Source organism: Dermacentor silvarum, chromosome 11, assembly GCF_013339745.2.
Source record: "Dermacentor silvarum isolate Dsil-2018 chromosome 11, BIME_Dsil_1.4, whole genome shotgun sequence".
NCBI lineage: Eukaryota > Metazoa > Arthropoda > Arachnida > Ixodida > Ixodidae > Dermacentor > Dermacentor silvarum.
The window spans coordinates 68,215,755-68,239,530 of record NC_051164.1 but is presented as its reverse complement, the minus strand read 5'-3'; the positions used below and the strand labels follow the sequence as shown (position 1 = coordinate 68,239,530).

Sequence of the window (23,776 nt, the reverse complement as noted above, 5' to 3'; positions counted from 1 at the left end):
CGTGCAGAGTTTGGCTGCAAAAGCAACAAATCCAAATGGACGCACCGTCACGTTCCACTAAGTCGGCTGTAATGAAGGTTGAATAAAGTGTTGTGCCAATGCTTTCGCATAACTTCGACAATTATCATGGATGAATCTCTCACTTTTTTTTGTGCTTAATTTCTTGTGTGAAAGCAAAACACACACCTTGAAACCAAGGGTGCCTTTCTTGAATAGATACTCTAGCTTTGTTCATTGTCCTTTATCTGATATTAATAGTTTTAAACGAATAATTGGCTAAAAATGGTTAGGAATGCCACAAACACACAATTTAATGAAAGAATTATCTTGAATTTAAGAAAAACCAAACTTTTGCCGAGTGTTAAGTGGTAAGTTGCACATTGTCGTGGTCCACCTAAGGATACCAGTGATAGTGCATTCGACATGTACTAGCTTTTTTGTGGAAATTTAATCGAACTATATTTTAAGCAAGAAAAATATTTTATAGGTTGTGTCCAGGGCTCTACTCAGTGTAAATGTTCCGCAGTACATTTTCGCTGCAATGCATGCCTCAATTTGGCTTGCCAAAGTGATGTGCCAAAGTGATGTGCTTAGAAATACAGTCTAAGGGGGTCGCCTGCCAAAACCGATCTAATCGAAACGTGTTATAGCATTATCGCTTATAACTTTGCAACCATACTCGGGCACCGTACTTTGGTGTACAGTTAAACCTGCTTATAACGAACCTCCATATAACGAATTCCTGGATATAACAAAGTTTTTCTATTACCCGCCGTTACTCCATAGAAGCACATGTATTTGAGACCTCTATGCAACGAAGTGGCAGCGGGAGACCCCCTCGAAATAACGAATTTTCCCCGCCGACAACCTAGAGATTTCGCCCAAAATTTTTGTCATTTTTGCACGAGCAGTAACCAGAAGCACCTTCTCCGCCGCGACGGAACACGAAGCGGAGGCATCACGCTTGGCGCGCTTGAATTCACGACGACTGCGAGGCGAGAGCGAGCGCACGTGTGCATGCAAGTGTGCGCGATACAGGCCTGCATCCCTCAACCCGGCGATCTTGCCGCCGCGGGCATGACCTTTCCCCCTCCCTTCATTCAAATCCGATCCTGCCGCTTGCTGCAGCTGGCCTAGCCCGCCAAGCCGGCGCTCTCCGTTTCCAGTTTATGTTGCCGAAGAAATAAAAAACCTTTTTTTTTTCAACGCGCTGGCAGCGCAACTCTTTGGTTACTGCGCAAGGCTCTGCGCTTCACTTCACTAACCTGACACTAATTGACACATAGGGCCGTTTATAGTAAAGCCACTTTAGTTTATAGTCCGACGTAAGGCAAGCAGGGAGCGCGCGCGCGCGCTACGTCACGTTGGCGAAAACTACCAACGTAACCGGAGGCTTCCGGCGTGCCCCGACAGGGCCTGGCACCGAATTGGCTCCTGACCCATTCGCGCGTTGGTCGCGCCGGCTCCGCCGACCCACAATGCCATTTCGCACGAAGAAATAAAGGCTCCCACGCACGCCGCTTCACTGACGGTTGTAGACAGCCGTTGGCGCGCGTCGGAGTATAGAGAAGATAGCGTTTCGGCTGGCTGCAGCGCAACCAGCGTAGCGTGACTGGCCTGCAAACGGCGCTGGCCCACGCGCCGATAACGTCGGACTATAACGGGCCTTATACAAAGCATAGACGCCATCAGTAAGCGGTAAGAATCGAGTAAATACGGTAAGCGTTTCTTTTTCGAATTTTCGTGCCGAACCTGCATGAAATCCTCTTTATAACAAAGTTTTTCGGGAATTTGTGAATTTTGTTATATCCAGGTTTAACTGTAGTTGCGCAAAGGAAAGAAGCCTCTACTCAACAACGCATGTGTTGTGTGCGATGATGGCGCAGTTGTCGTGTCACGGATGACGCAATCGAAGTTAAATTGAGCCTCGCGCGCGGCTTTCAGAGAAGTTTAGCTCGGCAGCATGTTTGCGCATCCAAGCAGGAATGGTTGCGTTCGAGAGAGTTCACTGTGAAAAAGTAGGTATTACTTATCAAACTGAAACTGTAGTTTGTCAAGAATTGTAAGGCATACAAATGTGCAACGTGTTGCAAAATATTTCACGCTTGCTCAGCTGTGCCCCCCCCCCCCCCCCATGCGTTCTACACGGAGGGTCCAAAAGTGGCATCTAGAGACTCTTGCAGCAAGACAGAGGGATATTCAACCCCTTTGACATTAGCGAAGAGTGTCCGTCTCCATGGAGAGTGCAAGTGCACGAGATTGAGGCAAACGCATGAGCCCCAACCATCTAAGAGTGCGCCGGGCTAGAGCAGCGCAGGGCAGCCTCAGGCACCACCAGCAGAAGGGGGGGATCCTGCCTTTACCCTAGTGCCCAAACACCCTCTGCCAAACAGGCGGGTCCAATACGAATAGGGAGCAAGCACGATTACAAAATTGGACCATAAGACCCACACTAGCTGTAACACAAGTTAGACATGCAAGCTTTCTAATGCGTAAATAAATGTAACTTGCGTATTTGGTTAGACCATTCCTGAACCCTTGTGCCCACATATCCTCTGCAGACTGCCCAAGGTGCTTTATGCACCCAACTGCAGCTGCGCCCTTGATGCAGCCTAACCAATTTCCTGCGAGAATGCCGTAGGAGTGCTGGATGTGTACTTTTCATTGTACTGCCACGCAGTTCCTCCTATAATATTTTTCAACTAAGCACTGCATGCTTTGATTACAAATTCATGCTTTATGCAAACATTTCTTCAAAAGAATGGACTCTTTGCAAAAGCCTCAAGACAGCTGGGTAGCAGAAGCTTCCTTCGGTGTGGCAGATTGAGTTTATACGACATAGCAGCCGTATAGTAGTGAATGAAGACATTATTACAACCAGTTTTTTAATAGTGCAACAATGCATTAGTGATGTAGTCGTGGCATCCCTGCACTTCAGCTCCATGTTGTGTCCACCTCTTCCTCTACTTACGGTCCCTCAGCATGTTGTCACACAGTGTCCGCAAAAGCACAACCCACTAGGATTTGTTGCGCTAATTTATGCTGGAGGTGAAAAGTTCTAGCGACGTTTCACTTCGTGAACGCGGGTGAGCGCAAGCATATGGGTGCTGTAGCGCACATGAAGCTATCGGCCCCCTCGGTGCACCTCAATGTCTAGACTGTCCGCATCGCAGATCGCTTTCAAGATGGTGCTTGGGCAGCCGGCCCATAAGCAGCAGCTTCCGGAGTAAAGCCCCCCCCCCTCGGTGGGAAGACGGCGTGCTTTCTCCCCACTTTCCTCTCTTGCGTGCGCGAGATTGAGCTGCCAACGTTGGCTCACCATCGCACGCTTTCACTCACGCATACAGCGTACGGCGCAATCACAAGACGAACCCCGTACGTCCATTACGCACAGCACCTGTAGCAAATGCCAGAGAAGGTCAACCCAGCGCACCTCCCCCTACCCTCCTCCTCCGCGAAGCTTTGCCTCTTCTCTCCTTTCCCATTTCGCTCAACGTCCCCTAGACTTGCGTTGCCACGCGCTCCTTCGTACTTTCCCAGGCACGCGGTTCTCTTCACCACCTCCAGGCGCCTTCCTCGTCCGCTTCCTTCGCGGCTTCGCACTACCCATCGCAGACTTCACTAGCAGACTGCCCCCCTAACGCTTATGCGTAATAAAAGCATGTTCTTATTGGGTACTATGCGACAGCTACGTGGTATAAACCAAAGAATTTGGGCAGAACTCATCGACAATGACTATCCAAGTGTGCGAATAGTCAAAGCGCATCAGAGGCATGCGCTGGGTTCCTCTCTTGCGTTTCCCTCTGGACGCACTGTGCCATCTGGTGGCAGCAACCTGAAGTCTGCGCACACTCCAGTTGTAACATACACAGGGACCCAAGTAGCCGCCAAAAAAGGTTAATTGAAGAGCAGCACGTGTGGCACAAACCTACACAAACTGCCCACATTTTTAGACTGCACTATCTTCGGGATCAGCCCACCTTTTTTTGTGGGATAATGGATAGCTAGATAGTCGGAAACAGAACTGGTCTGAGCTATTCGCATTAAAAACTGCTGGTGGTGATGTTGGCATGTACCCTAAGGGCCAGGCTAGTTTCGCTCCTGCCGCTTCAATAAGCTCCATCACTACATACAAGATGCTTCACTGCGTGGCAAGCCCTGCGTGAAACAACTCTGCCACATCAGAAGGTTGCGAAAGGATGCAGGGGTTAAAGATACATCCATGTCAGGCCAAAAGCCAGTGCTGCACATAATTTAAGGATTATTCCCCTTGATAAGGCAATAGAGGAAATAATTACTGTGCAGGAAAGCTGACTTGAGGTGCTGCAAAGACAGTGAAAGGTTTGCGGGGTAACCGACCTTAATGAATTTGCAAAGTGAACTGCTCACTCTGTCATTTTTTTCCCTAACTTCGCTTCTTTAAAAAAGCTTCCCTCACGATTCCTCGAGCTCTCCAGCTGCTCAAAATTTCCCTAATTTTCCAGCTTTTCAAGGTTGCTAGACACCCTTTAACTAGCAATCAACTGTGAATACCTTGCTTTCGTCAAAAAAGCCTCTCCAAAAAAGCAACAAACCAAGCTTACGAGATCATCAGCATAAATCCGAATAACTTATCGGCAGCATTCATGATTGTTTTCGTCAGACAGTCTGCAATAAGACACACCAGCCAGCTTCACAAACCTACTGCTAAAGCACAACAGCCAGATTCTGTCTGACTGTGCCCAGTCACTGCAAATTGATGGCAGCTTCTCGTCACTAGGCCGACCTCTGGCTGAACTTGATGCCGCTCCCAAGCTGCACCGACACTTGCTACTGCAATATACGACTCCTACAGCTGAGCAAACGTACTGGAATTACAGAGTGGGCAAGTTGGTAACGATCCATCAACAGTACCACTTGCAACAGGGACACGCAAAGCAAAAATAACACAAGACATGCTCCACCATGTCCTGCGTTCTCTCTGCTTGTGCCTGTTGTAGGTGGTGCTGTTGAAAATGGAGCAACAGAAACAGCTGCACTGGCGCCGGAATCGCAACAACCTTGAGCCGAAGCCCATTCTGTCCTCGACACTCCTTCTGCGAACATGTCAAATCCAGCGCGGTCATCACAGTCCAGAACAACAGGCCATACACAATTCACCACATCCACACCCACTCACGCTCTCACAGCATCCACACCCACAGACGTTATGCCTCAGAGCTCAAAGTAGCGAATCACAAGGTCCAGGTTCTGCTGAGCCACCTGCTCCCGCAGCTGCTCAATGTCGGCCCGCGTCACGTAGTCGCAGCCAAAGACAGTCAGAGAGGCCAGGTCGCTGTCGGCCGCCACAAGCGATCGAAGTCCCGCACCCGACACGTACTCCACTTCGTTTAGCTCAAACTCGCGGAGGTTGGCAAAGGTTCCGGAAGCAACAAGAGCCTCCAGAGAAGCATCCGTCAGCTGGCACCACCCCAGGCACGCCTCGGTCAGTTTGCCGCCGTTGCGCAGCATCCCAAAGAGCTGCTCTGGCGTGACGGTGTTCATCTCGTGAGGGAAGAACTTGAGCCGCTGTAGCCGCCCGAAGTGGGTGTGTTGCAGAACGGATGGTTGGTCCGATAGGATCAGTGTCCGCAGGTCTTCCATCTCCAGGTCTGTCAGCACCGGACAATGCCTGTATGGCAAGAAGGCAGAGAAATTTTTTTTATTCTTTAAGGGAGGCCCACAACACCTTTTTCGAAACTGAAAACACAGTGGCGCAAGTGTGATCCCTTTCAATGAACAATACATATCCCCATAAAAAATTTTGAGACACACCTAATACTAACAGACATAAAGAGCGCAATGTTTACTCTTCCCCATTCCTTCTCCACACAATGTTTCCTCTCAGCTGGGGCAATGCCGATATCAACGCCCTGCCTATTATCACGAACGTTTTCCTGCCGCATTCAAAAAGTGCTGCAGTGCCCCTTTAACAAGGCACTACATAAACACTAACTACCAACGAAGCCCCTTATCACTGAGAATGGGAATGCACAGAAAGTTCAGCATGTGTAATCACAAATGAGAACTTCACATGACAATTTTTTTTTCAGTTTATGATTCAGAAAACAAAAGAGAGTATAAATACAATAGAATAAGCAATTTGCCACTGCCTTGAGCCAACTCTTCAACCTTTACATCACACATTAGGTGTTCAGCCAGCTAAGCAACTCCAGCAGCTATTCTCCGCTTTACTTATTATGAATTACTTATTACTTTTTACTTTATAATATTTTACTTTTTACTTTATAATATTTACTTATTATTATTATTATGAATGCGTCTATGCTACCTCACTTTGTTAAAGCGCTAGCAAGTTGCTCCAGGCTATGGCAGTGCATGCAGAGCATCAATTTGTTTAACATCCTGCCACAATGCGGGCTCTCCTCATACAAATTTTAATCGACGTTAACCACCACGAGGACTCGGTGGCTATGGCATTTTTTCTCCTAATGCCCAACTCGCCGGTTTATGTTGCAGGAGCTGCAGCCGCATTTCGATGGAGGCAGGGTAAGAAAACATCAATGTACCAAAATTTTGGAGCGTGTTAAACATGCCCAAATTGTAAAGACCAACCAGAGCATTCTGCCACAATTTCACAGACAACTCGGGCATACATTTTGAAAATGAAAATTCACCAGTCAACAAATATTACTTAACCCTTTGTGGTCATGTGTCAGGAAGCAACCGACACGTGCGGGCACTTGCATGCATTGGTGTCCTCTCTGAGATAGTTGCGGCACCTTTTGAAAACTGTTTCAACTGGTGATTACAGCACTCCACATTGTTTGCATATGAGGCCAGTTCCCTTTTAGCAGCAGACATGAAAGAATTCGTACGTGCTTTTCATGGTGCAAAGCACCAAGAGAATAGTGATGATTTCTCAACACACATATTACAAAAAGAACTCGCGTGAAGTTGATGAATCTGAAGATAACGTTAGTGCTGAGGACTATATTCTGACATAAGCAGACTAGCAAACGTCCTTGGATGAGAGAACTGACGAAGAGCACAATGATGGAATGACGACAATGGTATCACAATAAAGACATGACACCACTGGAATTACTACAACATAATGATGACGATGGAATGACTCCGACGACATGACAATGCAGAATTACCACAAGCAGGTGTATTAAAAATAGGAGTGCTGCCCCGTGTGCCACGTATTTGGAAAGACAGTAGCAGCGAGCAGCAGCAGTGGGAAAGTCTAGGAAAAGGAAGCTAGGAAAGCTTCACTTCAAAAAAAAATCTCCGGATCCCACGTACTGTGGGAATCGGCTAGAGAGAAGCTTTCATTGGCGTTTGTGAAGAACCAGCTGGTCTATCATAAACTCGGTGCGCTCGATCATGCCCATGCCACGCACTGATGACCACGGAACGACCACGACGGCATGAAGATGACTGCATGGCGACGGCGCAACGACCACGATAGAATGGTGACGACGGCATGATCAGAATGGCATGAAAACACTGAAATCACCACGGCAAAATTAAGACGATGGAATGACTACGACAGAATGATGACAACTGCAGGACAACGAACAGTAGCATGGTGACAACGGAATGACGACGATAACGTGTTGGTGCTAAGGCTAATGCACTTACATACATTACCTGCCACCGCAGGCTGCCTCGATTTGCATTATATGCAGTATTTGTACTATGTACGGTACCTGCCAATCATCCAAGACTACAGCCAGGAGCCACGAATATTTCCAGCAGCATCACATTGCCTCGCCTCTTGCAGGCAGAAGCCACGCCCAGCTCTGGAACACTGACAGCTTCTTAAGCAAGGTCCTAGACTCACAAATTAATGACAGCAACATCATGGTTTCCTTCGACGTTCAGTGGCTTATCACAAACTGTTTCTGCTAAACTTGCTGTAGATGCGAGTACCGCTGCTCTCGAACAAGCCGCAACCCTCCCAGGGAGATCCCCAATTGAGACGACCTGAGCAGGCCTTCCAACTTTCTGGACACCAAAACTCACCGCTTCACATTTTACATGTTTTTCAAGCAAATCTATGGAACCGCCATGGGAGCAGCAATCTCTGTGACTGCTTCAATCTTGACCATGGAATCCTTTGAAACCCATGCTCTTGACAGCCTCATGCCATGTCCCAAAATATTCTTGCATTAAGTTGACGAATGTTTCTGTGCGCTACGAAGGGGTGCCTTCGGTTCTTTCACAAACCATCTGAAAAGCATAGAACACGCCATACGGTTCACGGTCGAAGAGGGGATCGACAGCCATCTTAGGCTCCTGAACATATTCGTGAAACAGATGGAACCAGATTGTCCTTCAGTTTCATTAGAAAACACGCCCGCACTGGTCGTTGCTTACACTTTGACTGTGCACATCCTACTGCACAGGGTGCAGCTGTGACTTCATTAATCACGAGGGCTAGTGATGCAGCCCACAAGTGACACTGTGTACTGTAACACAGTTTTTTCACGGGCTCGGGCCAGGCTCGGGCACGGCGTGTGTTTTTTGACTCGGGCCCGGGCCGGGCTCGGTTTTTGACGCGGGCCCGGCCCGGCTTTCTGGTGGTGTGCATGTAACGTGCAGCGAGTTATTCTCGGGTGTCTCAACTCTGAAAAACATTATTTTTCGGTCTCGGGCCGGGTTCGGGCTGGTTTCGTGTCGGGCTCGGGCCGGGCTCGGCCCTAAGGTAAAGGGGTGGCGGGCCGGGCCGGGCGGGTAACGTAGATTATTTCCGGGCCGGGCCCAGGTCTCACCATAAAAGTTTTGATCGGGCTCGGGCGGGCCGCCCAACGTAAAAACAGGCCCGGGCTGAAAAAATCGGCCCGTGCAGTGCTCTACTACACCCTAGCAGCAGCCGAACTGCGCGGTGCCTGGGCACTCTCGAAATGCCAGCTACAGCAAGCTCTTGACATAGCAATGGCCTTAATGTGTATTTTTCTCGCTGCAGATAACAAGCTGACGCACTTTGTTGACACACATTTCGCCCCATCACCACCTTGTTTTCCAATGTCGCCATAATCTGCCTGCTCTATGGGCACCAATTACTCTTACACACAAGTTGCTTATTCTTATTCAATATATAATATTGAACCAGCCTAGGTGAAACCGCAGGTCTGGTAATTGTCTCATTTTCTTATGAGAGGCCTTTAAAGAACGCTAACGCAGACAACACGTGCAGCTGGTGGTGGTTACTGCACAAGTTCCAGCACATCGCCTACGAGATTTTCCAGTAAGCCTCAGGCAGCCACAGGGGGCAAGTAATCTCAGAAGTCATATTGAGGAGTTGCGCATCATTTCCGGTGAGTCATAATGACTTTTTTTTTCCAGTTTGCGCATGAAAAACGTCTGCTTTTGCAACCCTTTCATGACGCATTTACTCTTAATTCAAAAGTAAAATTTTGCACGAGGGTTGCTTTATATCTACACTATTGGAAGCAAGGTTTTTACAGGCCCAACTTTTCGCTGCAGTTGGCCTTCAAGCAACCCTTTGAAGAAAAACATTAAATCAGTTTAGAATGATAGCATATTTTTCTTAACTATAGTCACGAATTTCTTGGATTTCTTGGAATTTCTTGGACAAAAAAAAAGAAAATTAAGGCCAAACTTTATTTCTTGAATTTTCTCATATTTGGGCCATTGTGGCACAGTAAATGATCTCAAAACTTGTTCAGTTAAGCCTTTGGCTGCTTTTGAATACACATGTACAGTTGAAACCCGATTTCCCAAAGTGATGACCACGCTCGAATTATTTCGTTGGATCGAGAAGTCTGTAAATTCGAGAAAGAAATTTTTCAGTCCATCGAAATCTAAAATTCTAACGTAGCGACACCCAAAAGCTACCGCGGCATTGAATTTGCCGCTAAGTTATGCCTGCGCGTGTGAAAAGTCCGCGAGGGGGGTAAGAATTGCTTGTGTGATGTGCGATGCAGGCCAGGTAGATGGTCACGTGAAGCTATGACAGGCTGCCGTTATGCAAAGACGCAGGGTGCAAAGACCCTGACTAGGGTGCCTAGATGTTTTAACGCAACAGTGTGAGAGCACATGCTCAAAGAAAAACCCGTGTGTGTAAAAATTGGAAAGAAATCACCACTTTACTCATTTATTTCAGAGAAAACGTTAAATCAGGTTTAGAGGCCATTAGTTTCGTTAATTCGGGTTGATGACAACATTGAACCCTACGGGTACCTGCCGGGGAGTGGAAATTTCTTTGTTAGATCGGGAACTTCGTAAAATCGGGTTTCGTTAGATCAAGTTTTAACTGTGGTCCATCTTTGCCATCGATGCTTTGACAATACCTTATCTGTCTGGTCAGGAGGAAGCACGTTTAACGAAAGAAATAGTAAAAACGCCAACCAGGAAGGCTAGATTAAAAACTTTTAACACATTTCAGCTCCCCTACGGAAGCCATGTTCACAGGAACTAAACTGCTCAAAAGAGCAAGCTTAAGTTCATTTTAGCATGCAGCCAAGGCATCTTGCGTATTCTGGTGGAAGATTGCCATTGTTCCAATTCAGCGTTTTTTGTCTTTTTTTCATAGTTTGGATGAGGAGAGATTCTAGATGCTGGAGGGAATTCTAGTTTATTTCTCTCGCGGTTATGCTTGCCTTGGCCGAGTCAATCTTATGTTAAGCAGCTGCCACGTGCTATGCAAGTGCATTGGAGACAATGTTCCTCTTTTTAACGTCATTCATGCATTGTTTGAGCCATTTTTAGGAAGTGCCGCTCTCACCAATATAAAAATAACCACAGTTTGCACAGGGTATTCTATAAACCACACCTGGGACCTATCCTTTTCGGTTGGTGCTTTCACTATTTCTTTTGTTCAACATCCAAATTTGACAATAAAAAATTTGCCGATGATTCCGATACTCCCTAATGCGAAATTTGAGCGCAGCTCTATACGTGTTTTCATTTCACGATATATAGGCTGGCGCAATCTGTTTTGTGCAACACTTTGCAAATGGATTGAAGTGTGGCCCGACTGCCTCGCTAATGAGGCGATTGCAAGAGGCAGCGTGCGGGTGACGTGTGGGCAACAATCATTGCCACACTATGCTTTTCTTCTCACGCTATCGCCATACCCTCCTCCTCCGCTTTCCACCTCAAGGTTCTGCTGCGCCCTCCTCTCCGCTTTCCTCCTCACGTCTTTCATCTCCTGCTGCGCTTCGCGTTCGCTAGGTGTGGTAGGAGGACGCCAGTTAATGTTTGTGCTCGGTGTGCGGGGCCGAGAGATGAAATGCGCAGGCTTTTCCGTGCTTGTGTTCGGCGTGCGGGGCCGAAAAGCGCGGGATTTAGCGTCGCTGGTGCGCGTGGACGGCGCGCGTGCCGGGAGAGACCATCGGAACGACGGGGCAGCCAGGCTGACAGAATGGGCAGTGCAGCGAGATGGAGCGGACCGAACGCCGGCCCACGTCCCGGCATCCCGGTCCTGCACTGTGAACCGGGCGCCGCCCTGGCTTCTACCATCGTCGCGGGTCCTGTTGAGCTGGGCCTCGTCCCCGCTCGCACGACCGCTGCCGTGCTGCCGGGCTCGGGCCACGACCCAGAGCCCCCTGGTCCTGTTCCACAAACCGGGCGCCGCCCCGGCTTCTACCATCGACGCGGGTCCTGCGGAGCTGGGCCTCGTTCCCGCTCGCACGACCGCTGCCATGTTCCAGGCTCGGGCTACGTCCCGGAGTCCTGGTCCTGTTCCGCAAACCGGGCGCCGCCCCGGCTTCTACCATCGACGCGGGTCCTGCGGAGCTGGGCCTCGTCCCCGCTCGCACGACCGCTGCCGTGCTTCCAAGCTCGGGCTATGGCCCAGAGCTAACGCTCCGGAACCAGGCTACGTCCTGGAGCCATCCTGAGCCTCAACCGCCGCCCGTATACCCACCGCCGTCAGAGCCAAGTCCGCCGAGCCGTCGCCCCGAGGCCGGACTCCTGTTTAGAATTGTGAGTGCTCGAGCGTGACACTTATCCAGCTTATCTGTATAGTTCGTGTTCCCGTATTCGTCCCATGTGCCGTTCGTGTCATAAATACGTCTCTTTGTGTCTCTGGTTGCTTTCTTGTGCGTCTGGCTGACCTGCGCCCACAACATAATCATCACAATTTTGGCGAGCCTGCCAGGATCGGCTTTAACATCTTGCTGACAGCTAGACGCACAGGAGGAAACCATGGATATTGAGAGACTGTACGCGATCGGCAAAGACATGGGCTTAGCTGGCGCCGCTCTTCGCGAGTGGATTGACGCGCAACGCGCGACAGAAAGGGAACTTCGCGCCCAAGCTCGTGAAGATCAGCGCGTGAACTTTGAGCTAGAAGAAAAACGGCTACAAGCCGAGGAACGCGTTTTACTGCTGAAGCTCAAGCTTCAAGAACAGACAACCAGTTCGAACGTGCGATATAGTGGACTACCGGTGAGCAACCTCAAACTAATTGAGGAAGAAAGGATACGCGTCGAGGCTGTTCGATTAGCGGAACTTGCTGCAGCTAGGCAATATTACGAAGAGAGGAAGCAGCCCCAAGAGAAAGAACTCAAGATACTGCGAGCAGAACTGCATCACATGAGAAAAATGCCCGAAGTTGGCAGATTCGATAGCGCCCGTGACGGCCTAGAGAAGCGCACCACTGAGGAGGCCTTGATGCAGGGTGACGAGGATAAGAGGATGGTCGACATCCCGATCAAGGTTTGCGTAAACAAGGAGCAGAGCACAGCAGAGAAAGAGGTAGCTTCACCTCAGAACAAGAGTGAGTCTGTCATCGAAAATGATACCAGTGATCTCCAGGCAGCAGACATAACGAGGCATTTAGATTCCAAGAAACAGAGTAATGAGAAAGCCAGAAGATACCCGAAGCGTCCCAGATGTAAGGCAACGTGTAAGGGCACGAAGAACTTGCACAGAACGCCTAAGGGCAGGAAGAAGATGTGGGTGACAATGAGAAAGTCCAAGAAGCGAGAGTTCTACCAAAGCCATTCCAAGCCGTGCGAGCAATCTATAGCCGAAGGAAAGAGAAGGAAACAGGCTGGAAGTAGGCAAGCATGGGAGTTCCGGAAAAGGCGAAAAAAAAAGTGCATATGCAACGGGTAGAATAAAAAAGGAATAATATTTAGGAATGGCCTCGGACAATTGGAATGTCAGTTACAAATGTGTGTTGTGAACAAGTGTATAGATGGAGAGCTTGGGACAATGAATTAGTGAACATTTCTAACAGTTGAGTGCAGTGCACTATGTGGTGAGCCTACCAGGAGGCCCGGACTTGGGCTTTAGTTCCTTCGGGGCTAATAAATGTTATTTCTCTCTCTCTCTCTCTCTGGTGTGAAGTGAAATTACCGGACCACAAGAAAGAACTCGCTGACGAACGGACGAATTAACGCCGCACTCTGTGTTGTGTGTTGCTCATATTTAGTCGACGCGTCCTACCTCACCGCCGCGTCGTTCTTGAACAGGGGGGAAGTGTGGTAGGAGGACGCCAGTTAATGTTTGTGCTCGGTGTGCGGGGCCGAGAGATGAAATGCGCGGGCTTTTCCTGTGCTTGTGTTCGGCGTGCGGGGCCGAAAAGCGCGGGATTTAGCGTCGCTGGTGCGCGTGGACGGCGCGCGTGCCGGGAGAGACCATCGGAACGACGGGGCAGCCAGGCTGACAGAACGGGCAGTGCAGCGAGATGGAGCGGACCGAACGCCGGCCCACGTCCCGGCATCCCGGTCCTGCACTGTGAACCGGGCGCCGCCCCGGCTTCTACCATCGTCGCGGGTCCTGTTGAGCTGGGCCTCGTCCCCGCTCGCACGACCGCTGCCGTGCTGCCGGGCTCGGGCCACGACCCAGAGCCCCCTGGTCCTGTTCCACAAACCGGGCGCCGCCCCGGCTTCTACCATCGACGCGGGTCCTGCGGAGCTGGGCCTCGTTCCCGCTCGCACGACCGCTGCCGTGTTCCAGGCTCGGGCTACGTCCCGGAGTCCTGGTCCTGTTCCGCAAACCGGGCGCCGCCCCGGCTTCTACCATCGACACGGGTCCTGCGGAGCTGGGCCTCGTCCCCGCTCGCACGACCGCTGCCGTGCTTCCAAGCTCGGGCTATGACCCAGAGCTAACGCTCCGGAACCAGGCTACGTCCTGGAGCCATCCTGAGCTTCAACCGCCGCCCGTATACCCACCGCCGTCAGAGCCAAGTCCGCCGAGCCGTCGCCCCGAGGCCGGACTCCTGTTTAGAATTGTGAGTGCTCAAGCGTGACACTTATCCAGCTTATCTATATAGTTCGTGTTCCCGTATTCGTCCCATGTGCCGTTCGTGTCATAAATACGTCTCTTTGTGTCTCTGGTTGCTTTCTTGTGCATCTGGCTGACCTGCGCCCACAACATAATCATCACACTAGGTTACACCGCTTGCCGCAGGAACGGACACCTAAGAGCTGCGCTCTAAAGGCTAACTAGGCCAGAGCAGACACCTTTAAAATCAGTGACATCATGACTAGCTAGTGTGGAAACTTAACAGTATCACCCCTCATGTGCTGTAATGGCGTCTTTTCTGGCTTATAAGGCCTCACTTTAAGATACGAGTTGCTCTTTTCATATTGTAGACAGATAATTCACCAATACATCTCAACTTAATTCTTTTGAGTGACCTTTTAATCTGTCAATATTAATGCAACACACCCGGGCGCCATGCAAGCCATCAACACTCACTCGCTTATGGCAGCAACATCCAAGTCGGGCAGAGACAGGGTGAGTGTCTTTAGGTGAGGCCCAACCATCTTGAGGACGGGCTCCACTTGCCGGCGAAAGAAGATCTCCGACGTGTTTGAAATTACTCGTAGGGTGAGATCAGTCAGCGACTTGAGGAGGCCCAGTGGCAGGATTCCCTCCTGGCCCGTCAGGATGAGACTGACACGCGTCAGCAGAGGGCAGATGCTGCACATGCAGAGAAAGATGGAAGCATTTAGTCCAACTGCCTCCGACTACTACAGAAGCAGTTATAAGGTTTGCGAAGAAATCACCCAAGACGCCTCTCAAAGTAAGCAATGCTTTGCCTCTAATATTTTGGCTAAAGCAGCTCACCATGCTGCATCTCTCTTCAAAATGCTCGTCACTTCAGTGTCTATTTTTCTGAAAGTGCTTGGAAGCCATGTCAGTCTCATTTCTGTCGTGCACATGCATGGCCAGGCTAAACACGCGCATGATCAATATCAAATTCTGGGATTTTCCGTGCCAATACCGCAATTTGATTATGAGGCATGCCATTGTGGGGGACACCTGGGTTAATTTTGACTGCCAGGGGTTCTTTAACGTGCATCCAATGCACAGTACACGGGCATTTTTGCATTTCACCCCCACCGAAATGCGACAAGCACATGATGGTGAGCGTTGTTCCAGAAAATGAAACATTGGGCCCGTCCTTTCTGCCCCCAATCGAGCACTGCTGTTCACTTGGCAGTGGCAGCAGATGACAGCATGAACCTTCCTCTCTACCCTTCCCCAGTCCCACTCCCGACCACAGCACCAATAACCATCCAACTCCACAAGCTTAAAAACTGACATTCCTTGCTTTTCTAAACGAGAGAGATGTAATGGCAATAGCCGAGGGAAAGCCACGTTTCCCTGACAAATGTGTTTATGCATGCCCTTCACAATGTAGTATGTTAGTTACAATGCGTTAACACCTTAATTTTGATGAGAAGAGACCGCTCACTCATAAACATGTCCTCTGTCAAGTGTTTTAGATTTTTATTCTTCCCACAATAAACCTAGCTGCATATGCAAAGAAATGCACCTTTTCACTGTTGCACGTACCAATATGATGCTTATAACAGCAGGCTCCGTGATGCATGAGCGAAGCGGTGCATATCATTGCCCTCTCACTTTTCACTGCCACACATAGCATTCCAATGCCTGCAATGCTAATCTCGTCCTCGGCGGTACATTGTGCAAAGTAGCACATCTACATGTACCTTACTACATACGACCATTTAATCACTTCAATGGAATTGCCATCATGCAAGGGTTAGAGCATCTGCCTTACAAGAAAAAAAAGGCCAGAACCTTGATACCCACCGCTGGACAACAGTTTTTTTTCCCTTGCTCAGAGGCATTTCTGACGACGTGCAAAGAAAATACACTACACTAAGACCCATCTGCGATCTGTAGAATGGTTACTGCTATTAGAAGGTACTTGTGCATAGGAAGCAGCATATGAAACATGTATGGCAGTTCTATTTGAATGCTTTCACTATATTCATGCACCACTGTATCCCAAACCTCCTCGCCCTAAGGAGGGGATGGGGCTGTAGTGCTGTGCAAGCAATAGCAATACTTGTGGCACAAGAGGAATTAAAGGGACACTAAAGAGAAACACTAAATCCGCTTAGTCAGATAAAGCATTTTTTCAAAACTTGAATTTTGTCAGTTTCATGTTAATAGGTTGGTTATTGAAAGAGGTAATGAAGGCCAAATCCTAATTTCATTATTTTGCACTGAAAATGCAGAGCCAATGTGAAAGCTTGATGTCACAGGTTTAAAAGTATTTTTATCGTGCTTGGGTCACTGTGCCTCAGTAATATATGCGGAACGTCGCTAAGTTCATTCTTTTGGCTCTTTCAGAATACAATGTAGCCCACCTTCACCAATAAATGAATTAACTAGGACTAAGCAGGTGCCATCAAAATTTATCTAGTCATGGCGAACTGGCGCGGGAACTTCAAGACAGCGTCGCCATGCATCTTCCGGTTTTGTGTATATTTTGGCCTGTTCTCATGGCAAGAGTCATTTTTCTTAGTATTGTAGAAGGATAATTTGCCATTATACAGCTCGAACAATCTTTCTCTTTGTTGCCCCATATTTGAATAACTGTGTGGCTTGTGCAAGCGCAGAACTTCTTTCTTGACAAGTCCCCTACAGCAGCACTTTTTGAAGTCTCAATTTCTGCGTATGATTACCCATCAGTGGATCACTTGCCATATTCTTCTGGTGTTGTCCTGACCTGCGGACGAGTCACCAAGGGGTTGTGCTCTTTTGAAACTTCCTCAAGGTGCAGAGAGATAGCGCTACACGTCAGATCAGAAGCAGCAAGAATTTTTCCGCTCTGTTGATTTCTAGCACATATGTAGCTTATGCCCTGCAGGAAAGCCCTGCACAGCCACGAATGGAGAATAACTGCCATGAACTACCCATGAAACTTGCCGCAGTGAATGTGCTAATTTCCTGTTCAGCAGCCACTTTCTTTGTTGCCCCGAGTGTACCTTTACAGGGCTTCAGCTTAACATTTTACCCTATTACTATCAGCTTTCATCGCTGTAATAGACCAGGACTACATACAAAACCATCAATTACCATAGCGTTGCTGCCTTTAGAAGCATACGCTGCTGTACTAAGATTGCAAAAAAAATTATGGGGTTTTACGTGCCAAAACCTTGATCTGATTATGAGGCACGCCGTGGTGGGCGACTCCGTAAATTTGGACCACCTGGGGATTTTTAACGCGCACCTAAATCTAAGTACACGGGTGTTTTCGCATTTCGCCCCCATCGAAATGCGGCCGCCGTGGCCGGGATTCGATCCTGCGACCTCGTGCTCAGCAGCCCAACACCATAGCCACTGAGCAACCACGGCGGGTGCTAAGATTGCAGATGACATCACAAAAGCTGTTTTTTCGTGCTGTTTAGCCCTTCGGTTATGTACTAAGCTGTGTGCAACAGAACCCATCGAGAGGACGATACACTTCGCATGTTCTCTCTCGCTATGACCCATGAAGTGTGCACTAAGCAATGCATCCAAGCAACCAATTATGTTCATCACTAACTAGCCTACACCGGAAACTTAATGAACCCAGATATAAAAAGCAGCAGAGTTCAAGGTGCAATACATCAGCCCTGAGAATGCCTAGTTGTGCTGAAGACCCAAGGAAATATATCATGTAACTGATGATGAAAAAAATTGGCAGCCGATCCACGAAGTGAATGCTGATGATGGAGCGAAGCTCCTTGAACGATTACGGCTGCTGCTCGAGCTTTCGCTTCGGGGTCTTGCTGCCGTTGCCGGCGTGCTGCTGCTTCTCCTGCTCGTAGCTCAGGGTTAGCTTCACGGCGTTACCGTTGGGCTGCCACGTCTCGTTCTCGAAGTGTAGGGTCAGAGTCACGACATTTCTGCTTACATTCACGCTCCTCCATACTGCAGTGCTAAGTGTAGCGACAGCGCAACACCTGCGTGCGGTCGGTTTGCGTGTTGCGTGCACTCTGCGAACGGTTCTGCGCATGACGTCGTGCGCTTGCTCGGAGAGGGATTTCGGAGCGGCACTGGCGCAGCGCAACACCTGTATGCGGTCGGTATGCGCGCTGCGTACGCGACGGGGAGCTACGACGACGACGGCGACAACAGACAACGTGAGAGCCTAAGGAGCTTCGCAGCCGTGGTAGCCAAGAACTGACCATCAATGAATTAGTAAGCTCAATGTTTCGGCTTCCACATAAAAAAAAACCTTGTTCACAATGAAATTATAAGGCATTAAAACAATCACTTAAATAAGTCATATATCCAAACTAATGCGGAAACGTCAGCCTCATGTTTCTATATTTAATCACATTAAGTTCCAACCTAATGGGATTCCATCATACTCTTGATTTCCCCATTAAGTGAAATGATTCTGCAGAATGCAATAAATAACTGCAATCACCTTTTACATTCCCACACGTATGCACTGCCACAAAGACACGGCAGAGAACACAGCTCCTCACACAAACTGCAACTAAATAATCAGATGGTAAACAAACACAGACAGGATTATCTATGGGAAAACAAAGCGCTTACAGAAACAGCAAGATAAGTAGGCTACGGAACCACAAGAATGTGCCAGGAACTCAGTGATGCCACCATTTCCCCATCCGAGCATGAGCATTTTTGCAACTACCTTGCTTGGCTTGCTTGTCCGTTTGCAACAGGTGCAGATCTGCTGTTTCCCCGCAAGTTACGACTGATTAAATTACCATTCATTCATTATCAATTCATTTCATCATCATTACAAACATTCATTATCATTAGGCAAAATTTAAGCTGCAGTAGTCGCTCAGTGGCTACGGCATTCTGCTGCTCCACTCGATGTCACAGTTTCAATTGCCAGCTGTAGCAGTGGCATTTTGGTGTACTGAAATTCCTCTCTTTAGGTTTACCGTTCAAGCCTTGTTCAATCGCGATCTAGCTGTCAATCAATTATGTCCTAGTTACATCATCAGAGCTGTTTTGTGCAAGTTTCAACGATTCACAGTGTAATTATGAAAGTATTGCAAGAAGCAGTCTACATAAACAAGCCTTCCATTGCGTATACTTATGGTGCAATGAAAGACGGCTAATAAAATCTTGGAACTTTCTTAATTAGTCAAAACGTTAATAGTTAGCGCACGAGGTGCACAAGTACTCGAGGCCAAGTCAAGCATAATTAGCATAAATGGCTGAAGAAGAAAAACACATGGAATACATATTTCATGGATATGAAGACCTAAACTAGGAATCCACGACACAAGTTTTAAGCATTTATATTTCTTCTTTATGTAGTTTTACGTGCCAAAACCAGTTCTGATTATGAGGCACGCCATAGTGGAGGGCTCCGGATTAATTTTGACCACCTGGGGTTCTTTAACGTGCACTACAACGCAAGCACACGGGCGTTTTTGCATTTCGCCTCCATCGAAATGCGGCCACCACAGCCAAGATTCAATCCCGCGATCTCGTGCTCAGCAGCGCAACGCCTTAGCTGACTCAGCCACCGCGGCGGGTGAGCATTTATATTTGGTGAAGAACAAACTAACATGCCAGATGCTGCAGTTGCCACACCTTACTCAACTAGCTCATCAGAATGCTCGGACATGCATTTCCCAGTAACAAAGCACAATTGCTACCAGACCATATGTACAAGAATTACAAATTATTGAGAAACTGCGTGTTTTACTTGATTTTTTTAAGATTGTTCTAAGCACATTGACGACGAGGGCAAGCGAGTGGACACACACAGCACTTGTGCGTGTCCACTCGCTTGTCCTCATCGTCAATGCGCTTAGAACAATCTCAAGTATGTCTTACCAACAAGGCTGTACGTCAACGCTTGTCAAGTGCAGGTTTTGTACTTAACTGGCGCATATGCTATCGACACAGTCGACCCTCTGTTCCTCAGCACCTCTTAGATGCTCTGCTCTGTTTGCGACTGTGCAGTTGTCTTGTGACTGGTCTTTCGGAATACAGGTCCACCCATGCCGCTATGCTCAAATGACCCAATAAGTAGCGTGCACCTATGCCATGGTGCTGCAAAGCATCTATAACATTGCGGGACAAATTTCCACATTCCGATACATGGCAGGAAGTGCAGGTATTCAAGCGCTGAAATGCATCAGGCAAGCATTTCATTCAAGAGAGAGGTCAGAGAAGCACAGATGAATGTCCGTGGCACCTCATGATACATTCGACCGGTTCCCAATGCACTCTGACACAGTCTGCAGTGATGCAGAGCACTCTCTTCATTGGGGCCACAGAAAGCATGCCCAAGCCAAACATTCAGCTGCTCCTAATGCTATCAAAAGAAGTCAAGTGACCAGAACTCTATCAGATTTTGGTTGCATTCCCAGCTCAAAGGTGAGGGCACCTCGGCACACTTGGAGATGGAGCGCAAGGTACTGAATGAAGCAAGCAAATGTATTCCGAGCGCTCGATTTAAACCAGGCAAAGGTAAAGCCTGCTGCCAGAGCACCTTAGACCGCTCGAAAGCAACTGGTTTTCTAAGACAGAGATGTGACATCGTGACCGAGTACAAAGAACCGCGATTTGAAAGACAAAATAATCTAACGCAGACAACTTCATAGGCTCCGTACCCCTAACACAATCCTGAACACATTCAGGCTGCACACCACATCTGATCTTCAGTGGGGCCGACAGAAAAAATTCCCGACCGGTACCATTTCGGCAACACAACCAAGATTCCAAACTCTTCTGAGGCTGGCTAGTTGAGGAAATATATGCATGCTCCTCATGTTAAACACCCTTATAAAGGGAAGTAGCATGCACACACACGCTCGCATGAGAAATCAACGAAGACACGGCGTGCAGCGACTATAACCAAGCCCAAAGCTTCTCTTCACTACGACGCAGTATACCTGACAATGTGCGGCAGCGCAGTGGTGCACTGAAGCAGCGGGCTGAGGCTGCGCTCCATGTACTCGACGAGGGCCAGCTTGCAGCCGGCGGGGAAGAGGAGCAGCGCCTCGGTCAGGAACGGGATCTTGAGCGTCTGCAACCGCGGCAGCCCGCGAAGCAGGTGGAACGACGACGACACGGTGATGCGCGGGTCGAAGCACATGTCGCTCTCGAGCAGCAGCGAGCGCAGCTGCTCGCACGCCACCAGCAGGTAGAGGCTCTCGTCCGTGATGCGCTGGCCGGAGAGCTTCAGCTCGCACAGCTCCCGGCAGTGCTCGGCGATGGAGACCACGACGCGGTCGGTGACGTTGCACAGGCACAGCGTCAGCCGGCGGAGACGGGGCAATTTGCCGAGCGCATCGACCAGCGTCGCGTCGTCTTGGTGCACGGCGCCGACGAGCGACAGCTCGACGAGCTGCTTGCCGTGCACCGAGATCTGGCGCAGGAGCCGGGGCAGCCGCGACGGCTTGTCGATCGGCAGGTGGCAGTCGATGAAGCTGAGCTTGACGCGCCGCAACCGGTGCGTGAGCAGGTGGTGCAACGAAGTGAAGTTGGACTGCTTGTACGACTGCAGCGCATCCACCAGGTCTTCGCTCACGTGCGGTGGGAAGACGCTGCTGGCGACTGCGTCGTCGTGCGCCGGGCACAGCGAGTGGATGGTCCCGGCGACGTAGACGACGCACAGCCGGTACAGAGGCTTGGGCGTCTTGCGTTTCGGCATTCCTCGGGCTTTTTTTCGGCCGCGCGGCACGGGACGGAGGCGCGGCAGCGGGTTTTTCTCTTGTTTTTTCTGGTTTGTCACCACCCTTTTCTCTCCCGTTCGCCGATGCGCTGCGGCCGCTGTCACACGGCGTCCACCCTGTGGGACGGGGTTCGTTGACACCACGGCGTGGCCGCTTCGCGGTCGGGCCTGGGCCGGGCGCTCATACTTGTTTTGCTACCGGAAGGGCCCGGCGCGAAGAATCTCCCCGTGTCGCATCTGTGCCGCTGTTTTGCGGAGCCGTAGTGACCAGCGCGACGGCGTCCACCCCTAGAAACCGTGTCCGACCAGCCGCAGTCGCGCAGTTTGTCGTTTCTGTTTGGTTTCTGTATGCGCGCTTTGTTCATTGTACCCTCCAGGTGGCACCAGCCGTACGGTAACTTGCCATTTGCTTACGGAGTTTATCAAGCTTGCTCCGCTGAACTTAATGTATTTTTGAAGCAAACTTGGTCATTTGTATCTAGGCACTTAATTTTGATAGACACTTACGAGTACGGTTGTTGTCGTCCTTGATAACAACGGGCGCGCGCCGGCCAACCTGGTGCTCTTTTGCCAGCAACAATGGGCTAAAGTGCGCGTATTTTGAATCGTTCCGTTTTTCGTTTTCGAGTTGGGGATCACAAGTTTCGGCGTTAGTCAATAAAAAGCAAAAACACCCTACCATCGCGATGTGAGCCACGCATTGAGGCCACAACAACACAGTGACCATCTCGGACTGTTCGTTTCAGGGCGCCCCAGCAACGTTTCACAAAGGCCATGTGGGACGGCATTCAAGCATATTACTATATCGCAAGAATATGGGGGCTCTATAATAGCGATAATCATGCTTCCTTATCGCTACTGGGACCCGCTTAAACTTGCAATGCAGCTTGAATGCCGTCCCACGTGACGTTTGCAGCGCTGCGCGAGGTCTTTGAAACGACCATGCAATCAGAGATAACACAATTACACGAACACAGCAGTGCCTGAAATCAGAATGCAAGAGAGAGAGAGAGAGAGAAGCGCTTGTTGTTTTCTTCCGCGTGAAAGTGAAAAAGTGAAAGTGCATGCCGTCGGTGTATGCGGCTGATAAGAAAAGGGCTCTCCTTTTACAAGACATGCATAAAACGCCTTCTTGCGTATGCTGCAAGCCATGCGCTCGCACAAGCGAGAAGCCTGGGCGGCTTTTGGCTTTTCTTTTGTTTTGTTTTTTTTTTTTCGTTTTTTAGTGCATATTTCACGGGATTTCTGGCGCAGACAATTGAAATTGACGTCTTCCCATGTGTTTTAACGCATAGAGTTGACATATCCGCCATAAATTTTACAATGAAAAAGTTATAGTTAATTGTTCAATACAAACTGATTTATTACGAAGAGCGCACGAAATAACGGCACGTTTCTTCAGCTTGCTGCTAACAACATAAAGTTGGTTTCATCCGCATTATGTCTGCACGGTGTGTTATAGCTGCGACAATTCCGCACATTCCACTCAAAGCGACCGCTAGATGTTCTTAACTTTATCCGGCGCTATCTACAGCCGCTCAAGTGCTTCGCCATTTACGTACTTTTATTACTTTTGTTATTTCATGCAATAAATCCATATTTATCAGACATTTCGAATAAGAATCGAGAATACACATTGCAATTGGATTCGAGAATTGACTTTTAGGTGTTGTCGAATACTTGACCCTTTAGCGTGAGATAATCTTTATGTTTCGTCCTTAAATGGTTAAATGGATAATCAGAGTTGTTGTAGTCGACTACAGGAAGAAAGACCGAGGCAAGTTTACAAGTTACTAACTGAATCAGAAAAATTCTTTGCTAAATTCTTAAATCTTTATTCTGCTCTTTTTTTATCTAATCGAAATGCATCATTACTGTTTCTTC

The 23,776-nt window shown here is 48.9% G+C and overlaps 1 protein-coding gene across 1 annotated transcript; it reads right to left on the bottom strand.

Annotated features, from left to right (window-relative positions):
* Window positions 1-22,225, bottom strand: LOC119434022 (uncharacterized). The gene is made up of 3 exons (XM_037701317.2): window positions 21,111-22,225; window positions 14,668-14,892; window positions 1-5,650 (listed from the first exon to the last, which is right to left on the bottom strand). The coding sequence occupies exons 1-3, from the start codon at window positions 21,869-21,871 to the stop codon at window positions 5,194-5,196; spliced, it is 1,443 nt and encodes a 480-aa protein (XP_037557245.1). The 5' UTR covers window positions 21,872-22,225; the 3' UTR covers window positions 1-5,193.
* Window positions 22,226-23,776: the final 1,551 nt, after the last annotated feature.